This window comes from Opisthocomus hoazin, chromosome 31 (assembly GCF_030867145.1).
Source record: "Opisthocomus hoazin isolate bOpiHoa1 chromosome 31, bOpiHoa1.hap1, whole genome shotgun sequence".
In the NCBI taxonomy this organism is placed as follows: Eukaryota; Metazoa; Chordata; class Aves; order Opisthocomiformes; family Opisthocomidae; genus Opisthocomus; species Opisthocomus hoazin.
The window spans coordinates 4445394-4454145 of NC_134444.1; the positions used below are offsets into that span (position 1 = coordinate 4445394).

General features: G+C 46.8%; 1 protein-coding gene across 1 annotated transcript; it reads left to right on the forward strand.

Moving 5' to 3' along the window:
* The first annotated feature begins 3652 nt into the window (after positions 1 to 3652).
* LOC142365093 (olfactory receptor 5AP2-like) lies at positions 3653 to 4525 on the forward strand. Its single transcript, XM_075445536.1, has one exon. It carries the CDS (start codon positions 3653 to 3655, stop codon positions 4523 to 4525), a length of 873 nt encoding a protein of 290 aa, XP_075301651.1.
* Positions 4526 to 8752: the final 4227 nt, after the last annotated feature.

Sequence of the window (8752 nt, forward strand, 5' to 3'; positions counted from 1 at the left end):
CTCCTCAGGAAATCTGGACAGGCTGAATAGAGGACCCTTGAGGTCTGACACTGGACAACCTTCACCTCACCTCCCCTACCCCACCATTTCTCTCACTGGCCACCTGGGACTTTTCCTTACACCAGACTTCTCAGCTGCAGTCTGCAGCTGGATGTTACAGCTCCTTTCTGTCAACTCCCACCGGCTTTCCTTGGACAACTGCAGAGAGGCACAGATTTGTTTTCCTATTGGCAAGCAAAGTGCAGCATGACAAGTTATATCAGCAATAAAACACTCTGCAGCCATATGAGATATTGTACGATTCTATGGTTTGTTCCTTCAGATTCCACTCAGCTTGCCTGATGCTGCTCTTTTGAGCTTCAGCGAGTTAAAAGCTTTCCTGTCTTTCACAGGACTAATAGTCTCCTTAGCCAGCTCTTTCACTATGTTAATATCTATTTTTTTTATTTACCTGACTAAAAAATTTCTGATAAGATTATCCCTTGAAGAAAGGTGACCTTATAAGAGGCAGCTTGTACTTAGCTTTAGGACACAGAGTGTGTTTTGTTCTCTATGAATACTGATCACACTTTAATTTTCTTTGCCTTCAAAGAGGAAAAATTCTTCTGTTCCTGTGTGCAGCCAGTTCTCCAAGGAGAGCAGGTGGGAGATGATGCAATGGAGCTGTAACATCCAGCTGCAGACTTCAGGGGAGAAGTCTGAGGCAGGGAAGACTGATTGGCCCACGTGGCTAATGACAGAAATGGTGAGGTAGGGGAGTTGAGGAGCAAGACTGCCCATACAGTGTCAGACCTCAAGGGAACTGCTTTTCCTATCTGTCTAGACCTCTAGAGGAGAAAACCAGTATTAGTACCACATGGACAATGTTTCTATTACCTCTTTGATAAAGTAAAGAGTAACAAAGACTACTCTTTAAAATAAATAATCATTACTTTTACATGCACTTTGAAATCTTCCTCCTTAACTAGACTATGAAACCTCTTTAATTGGCTGTAGAATTCTTAAGGACTTGAAGGAAATGACAGGAACAGACATGGGTCTTGAGGGCTTTCTGTATTTTAATGACCCCCATGGTGTCTTTGGTGCTGAGTCTATGAAACTCAGGTACTTAGAAGATGGAATAAGCTGCTCAAGGAGTCAGAAACAAAACTTAAAGTACCTTGAAGCATTATTGGGCCCCACTGAGGGCCATTACTGACAAAGCCTCCCCAGGGACTCGTTAGAGCAGATAATTGGAGGCTGTGATTGCAGGTAAGCAAAGGCACTGTGCAGGTGGTTGTAATGCTGAGAAAAGCCTTGGTTTGTTTGATGAAGCAGAAAGACCAAGCCCTGACCCTCAAGCTCTGGGAAGGCAGAACCTGTCCCTCACATGTGGCTCAGGGTTCTGCTGGTGTCAGTGGGATGTGAGGGTGAGCAATGCCAAGTGTAGGAAAACTGTACAACACTTCCTGGTTTCCCCAAGGAGAGCTGAGGAGGAAACAAAGACCAGAACCTTAAAATGAATTTTCCCCTGGTAGGCGTCAGTGGCAGATGCAACTGTCATAGCCAAGGGGACAAAGCCCTTGGTCTTGTGTGGCCTGTCAGCCTGTCATGAGCCTTTGGCCATCTCTACTACAGCCTATCATACACTGTCCTGTGCCTGTACCTCTTTCCTTTCAGGCTGCAGACACCCATCTTGCTTTCCCACCTAGGTCCTATCCCAGCATTTCTATGCTTTCACTGATGTCTCTGCATCCTCACTGGTTGTTCCTCGAAACACAAAGCCATTGAGTGATCGAGACTCGCTTTGTGTGACCTCTTGCACCACGAGACTAGAGTGACCCTTTGGTTAAGATCCCTGTTTCGTCACATCCAGTCAGAACTTTCCAATACACACTTTGCGGAGATTTCCTTGTTCTCCCACTGTGAAATAATGCAGTACCCTTCAAGTACTGCTACAGAGCCTTGAGCGTCTACTTCACAAAGCTAAAGAGGCCTAGGTCCCTCAGCCTCTCCACAGAGGCTCTAAACCCCTGGCAGGTCTCCTTTGCAGCCTCTCTGCTTCCATCCCACTTCTCCAGAACACAGATTCCCACACCCAGACAGACTAGTCCAGAGGTGGCCACACCAGTGGTCAGGCAAGGGGGATGCTCACTCCCTTGTCTGCGTTACCATGCTCCCCCTAACGCAGCCCAGTTTGCATTTGGCCTTATTAACTTTGAGCATGTGCTACTGGTTCTTTTGGCATTCCTCTTCATGGGCAGGCTCTTCTCCTCAGGGTCACTGCTGAGCTGTTCAGGTCCCAGCCTGCCCTCATTTGTGGGGTTATTCTGCCCCTGAGAAAGGCTGACCGCTTCTCCTTGTAAAATGACTTTAGCTTTCTGCTAACTGAATTGCAGAGTATTTGAAAGTCCCCCTGGAGTGAGGCTCTGTTTTGACAGCTGTTAATGTGTGTGTACAGGTGGCTCACCAGATTTGCCATTTTCCACACCGAAAGAGTTTGCCATTTTCTGCATACAAAGGAAGCCAGTCTAGGGCCAGGGAAGAAAGGGTAAACAGAGATGGGCTGTTTGCGTGGGAGTGTACAAGGATGTTCAAGGGGAAGAAATGGTGAGGGGAAAAATAAGGAAAAAGAAAGTCTGGAGAAGTAATCACGGCTGTTTGTGTGTACCTGATATTGTGTTTAGCGCCTGTTATCCACCCCGGGAACACCCTCCCAGTGCCCGCAGTGCTGACCAAGGAGCCTGTGAGCCCAGCTGGCTGTGCTGAGGTCCTGCTGCTAGAATGGGATGTGCAGGAAGGCCACCCTGAAGCTCTCAGGAGCTGCTGCTGAGGAGGGAAAGATGTGGAGTCCTTTTCTGTTCTTCCATGCACAAGGTCTCCTTCACACTGCCTGCCTGAATCACAGCTCCCCTGACATCCCCTCTTTTTCCTTCCTTCTCTTTGGTTTTTCTTTTTTTATCTCTGCAGTTTGACGCACAAGGTAGGTTAAAACATCCTTTGTGCTTGTCCCACTGCACAACCCCATGTTCACCTAAGGCAAGAACTGTTTACCTGCTTGTGGCCAATGGAGGGAACTGTTTCGGGCTTGTAAAGGGCTGGGGTGGGACAGGGTGAGGAATCCTTTCCTAAACCAACTGTTGCAAAGATCTGAGCCCACTCATCTTGCAACTCCCCAGTCTGCTCCTTTTTGTAGAAGGCATATCTGCCTTAACATTTTTTGCAGAAATGTCTTGTTACAGATGACGGTCATTGTTTTCCCTCACACATCTTTCCCTTCTCAAAGAGCAGAAGACCTATGTCCTCCAGAGCTATTCTGGGTAGTACTGGGAAAACCTGTGTTCACAGGGAAGCAGATTGTCTCACCGTAAGTAAACGTGTGTTTTTTTCTATGGAAAAGTGAGGAAGAGGCAGCTCCATGGGGCAAGTCCCCACCGTGGTTAAAAGGCACTTTGGGGTGAGCAGGTTTGCCCTCTGGAAGAATCTGCATTTCTCCTTATGGCGTGTGCAAGGGCAAAACCAGAATGTGAAGAAAGGAAAATATTTTGCTGTTTGTTGCTTCTTTTATTAAGCAATAAAGTCCACCACAACTCTTCCTAAATTAAACACAGAAATATCCCTTTGCACAGGGACCCTTCCTGGCAAGCAAGAAAAGACAGACACAAAACGCTGTATGGGGGAAGGGCAACGAGACAATCAGACATCACCAAGGGAGGTCCTGCTGCTGGGACTGGGAAATGTCCCTGAACTCCAGACACTACTTCTCCTCCTCACAGTCATGATTTACTTCGTGACTGTGGTTGGCAACTTCCTCATCATGGTGCTGGTGGTGGCAGACCAGCATCTGCACACCCCCATGTACTTCTTCCTGGGCAGTCTGTCTTTTTTGGAGACCTGCTACAGCTCCACCATCCTGCCCCGGCTGCTGGCCAGCTTCCTGACTGGGGACAGGACCATCTCTGCTCACGACTATATGGCTCAGCTCTACTTCTTTGGTTCTTTTGCAACTACTGAGTGTTACCTGCTGGCAGCCATGTCCTACGATCGGTACTTGGCCATATGCCAGCCCCTGCTCTGTGTAAGCCTCATGACCTGGAAAGTGTGTCTTGGGATGTCAGCTGTGTCCTGCCTGGTGGGGTCACTAGTATCTGCTGTAGTCACATTCCTCTTTTCACAGTTGCAGTTCTGTGGCCCCCAGGTGATTGACCACTTCTTCTGTGACTTCACCCCACTGCTGGAGCTCTGCTGCAGTGACATCATGGTGGTCAAACTCATAACTTTCTTCTTATTTATCCTAGATATAATCATCACGCTGGCCTCCTACGTGTGCATCATAGCTGCCATCCTAAGGATCCCATCCAGCATGGGCAGGCAGAAGGCCTTCTCCACCTGCTCCTCTCACCTCACTGTCATGACTGTTTGCTATGGCACTCTCATCATTGTCTACGTGCCACTCAGAACAGCTCCATTGAGGCAGCTGAACAAAGTCTTTTCGTTTTTCTACACTGTGCTCACACCCCTGGTCACCCCCTCATTTACAGCCTGAGGAACAGGGAGGTCAGGGAAGCCCTGAGGAAAGCCCTCAGCAAAACCCTAGCCTGCACCAGGGCCCAGACTGGATTGGGAACACTGGGCGGAAGAGAATTCTAGCTCTGTTCGATAGTAAAGCTCTGGATCCCAGCTGCATCTTCAGACGTGCATGGTATTGAAACTGCTTGAGGAGTGACAAGGGGAAGAAAGCTTGAAGTATCTGGGGAAAAATACTCTTAGTTCGAAGTTAATGCTGAAAATGTGATGGGTTTTCTTCTCCCTTGACAGTAAATACCTTGGTGGTATTACATGTGTGAACTGCAGAATTGTTAAAGTTTTCTTTTGCAGAGGAGATGATAAGTGAAAGTATTTGGTGCAACTTGTGAATACTTTCCATGGACCATCATGCGGCATCTTCCTCATAGTGTGTGTTCATGGGATGGAAGTCCTCATCCTCAGCAGCAGGTATTTGAAAGGGGAAGCCAGCAAGTCTGCCAGTAGTGAAGGTTCTCTTTCACTGCACTACCAAACTAATACCAATACGCCATTGTCATTCGGGAGCTCATGTGCTTTGTTCTCCCTCCACATCTTCACATTTTCCTTAGCTGCCATTTTCATTGACAAGCTATGGCCCTTCTGGTTTTCCTTCATGTAGCTCCAGGGTTTAAACTCCAACAGAGCTTTGATTCCCCCAACTCCATTTCTGGACTCTGAGGCAATGTTCTGATGCTTCTCCAAGAGAGACCGTAGAATCATACAATCCTCAGATGATTTACGTGCAAGGGACCTTTAAAAATTGTGTGGTTACGACCGTCTTGCCATGGGCTAGGACGTTATTCACTAGATCAGGCTGCTCAGTCCAACACGACCTTGAACACTTCCGGTGTGGAGAATCCACAACTTCTCTGGGCAACCTGTTCCAGTGTCTCACCACCCTCACAGTAAAGAATTTCTTCCTTAAATCCATGCAGGGGGGACTGTTGCAAAGTATGATTTTCTGAATGTCATGATGGATTGTTCCCGTGTCGTTGAGGAGAGCCAGTCCTTGAAGATCACAGCATCACAGAATCCTTTAGTTTGGAAAAGACCCTTAAGATCATCTAGTCCAGCTGTAAACATCATATATTGCATCTGGCTGGGATGGAGCTAATTTTCTTCATAGCAGCTCATATGGTGCTGTGTTTTTAATTTGTGACCAAAACAGACTGGGAGCTGTGCTAGAAGTATTGAGGGGACACCACCAGGTGGATGACCCCAACTAACCAAAGAGATACTTCATGACAGATAGCATCATGCTCAGCAACAAAATGGAGAGAAGCATGTTTCGGGAGCTTAACCATCTTTTGCGTGTGCACCATGCAAGCCCCGAGATGGAGGTTTCTCTGAGAGGCTGAACTCCCAATGTGCTGTCTGCACTTTGGTTTATCTCCAGAAATGGCCTGTAGACAAAGCCTGTCTTTGAGACTTACACATGGCAAGAAAGAAAGGACGGTGTGATGTCACTACACAGTAGATCTCTGTATTTCTACAGATTAATTTGGCCCCAGAGCCTGAGAAATGGTTCAATGAGTCTGACCACAGTGGCTTGGGGTGGTTTTTAGCCATTAGCGCAAATAACCCCTTCCAGAGGAAAGTGTCTTCTGCCATTGTGTGAGGTTAATGCCCTCCCTGATTTCTTGCTCTGAAACCTGACACATAACTCAGCAGTCTCCAGTGTGTCCGTTTGTGTAAACTAGCAAAGTTGGGATCAACACAAGATGTTAATCTCCCACAAGGACCAAAAGACACAAGAGTCACAGAGGCTACGAAGAGCCAGTGCTATGGCTTGGAGCAACCGTGGACAGACACATCCAGGTGCTGCAGGGGGATTTCCTCTCTTCATCCCAGCTGTGCTACCCCTAAACTCAAATTTTTTTTCCTGATGCTGTTATCATAGTAATCTTTGCCTGATATTTTCTCACAAATGTTGTTACACAGGTGATGTTAACCTTGCAAAATGGTTTAGGATAATGTTAGATAAGAGTTCAGGTTCACGTCTGAGCTGGAGTTAGGGTTATGGTTGGTTTAGGGATACACTTAAGGTTGGGGTCAGTGTTCCTTTCAGGTTATGTTAAGGTTTGAGTAAGGCTTATGGTTAGAGTTAAGGGTTATGGTTAGGGTTGGGTAGGGCTACATTTAGTTAATGGTCAGTGTAGGGTTTGAGATAAAGTCAGATTACCATTAGGTTCGATTTAGCTGATGATTAGGATGAGCACCCACCAGAGCACATGAATGAAGTTGATAATTGTCTCAGTAGATCTACTTGATGCTCTTCAAGCAGGATTATTATATCTTTGGAGTACTTTTGCAAAAGTTTTCTGGGAGAGATGGGAACACTTCTCTTAAGACCACTCAAAGTTACATTCCTCTGCTGCTTAAGTCTGAACAGTTTCTTTTAATTCATTTCTTCTTTCTAATGTGAGATTTTGACGATGTCGCTGAATATGTTGTGCTTTTGCAACAGTTACGATGTTTGAAGACACTGTGCCTTTTAATTTTTTCTCACTTTCTTTTCAGATAATATGCTTTCAGAGCCCCTCTCTGCCACTCACCTTCTTGAGCTTAGCAGTGCAGAAGAGCCTGCATTAATAACCAGGTGTTTTCACAGCTCACAGTTTTGCCACTCAAAATTCAGTTTCTCTTGCTTTTTAGATCTCTCTTCTCTTAATCCATTTGCTTCTTGAGAGTAGCTTATTTGTTGAGGGTTGCCCTGAGAGGCAATAACGTACCACCAAGCTGCTTACTGACAGCGTTGCACTGCAGCAGGATGGGGGAGAGAATAAGAGTAGCAAAAGTCAGAAAAACTTGTGGGTTGAGATAAAGAATTTAATAGATAAAGCAAAAGTTGCACATAGAATCAAAGCAAAATAAGGACTTCATTCACTAATTCCCATCCTTAGGCAGGTGTTCAGCCACTGTGCGGAAAGCAGGGCTCCATCATGCCTAATGGCTACTTTAGAGGACAAATGACATCATAACTATGAATATTCCTCCTTGCTCCTTCTTTCCCCTCACCTTTGTTGCAGAACACAATGTCATGTGGTATGGAACATCCCTTCGGTCAGCTGAGATCGGCTGCCCTGGCTTTGTCCCCTCCCAACTTCTTGCCTTCCCCCAGCCTACTCGCTGGTGGGGCAGCGTAGAAACAGAGATGGCCTTGGCCCTGCGCAAGCACAGTTCAGCCACAGCTGAAACATTGTTGTGTTATTAACACTGTTTTGGTCACAAATCTGAAACATGGAAACATATCAGCTGCTGTGAAGAAAATTATCTCCACCCCAGCCACACTCGGTGCACCAAATCTCCCCTCCCTCCTCCTTCCTGGTAGCAGCTCTGTCTCATTCCCTGCCCGCTGCAGACCTATCATCAAAAATATAGCTCTGGGCATCAGATGAACAGTTCCAGGGGCCTTGTACAAGCTCTTAGATCTCAAAAAGCACAGAGGTGCCTTATAGCGGTTGTCCTCTCCCCGAGTTATGCTTCCTCAGCTGGGGTTTTAGGTCACATGAACAGTGAATGGAGAAACATGGCCATCCCCTGAGGACGAGATGGAAAGCCTTGAGAGCTTCTGAACTTTGTAGTTGGTGACTAGGCAGTGACTGGTAGAGTGTAGGGATTCCAGAGAGGGTGGAGGGAAGTCAGCAACAAGCAAGGTGTTGGATTGAGGCCTTTAGCAAATCCTTACACCCATTCCTGAGCCCAGAAATGGAAAGCAGTTGATGGCTGGTGGTGGAGTAGGTGTGTCCTGGAAATGTAGCTGAAAGCCTCTGCATGAAGCAGGGATGACAGAGAAGTTTCCATCATGTGCCAGTTTTGGAGATGGGGAATGCCAGTTGTCTGAGGGTTTGCTGGACAGTGCTTATCATACCCCACGAGCTGACCTTCCTCTCTTTCTCTGCTTTGCTCTCCACATTTGCCTGCATTTCAGGAAACATACACGAGTCTGGAAAACACACGAACCCCCCAGAGCAATGGCCCATTACTGCAGGGAAACTGGGAAGGTTTTCTGGGACATGTGAGAGTGCAGGGAGGGAGCAGTGTCTGTGTAGCAGTGTGTGTGTGTGTGTTAAAGACAAGAAAATGACCTGTATGAGCATGGACTGCTCATCCTGATGTGGAAGAGACAGAGTTTTGTTTTTAGGGCAGCCAGAGAATGAGGACGTGCAGTGCAGTGCACGGAATATGGAGCCAAACTGAGGATGTA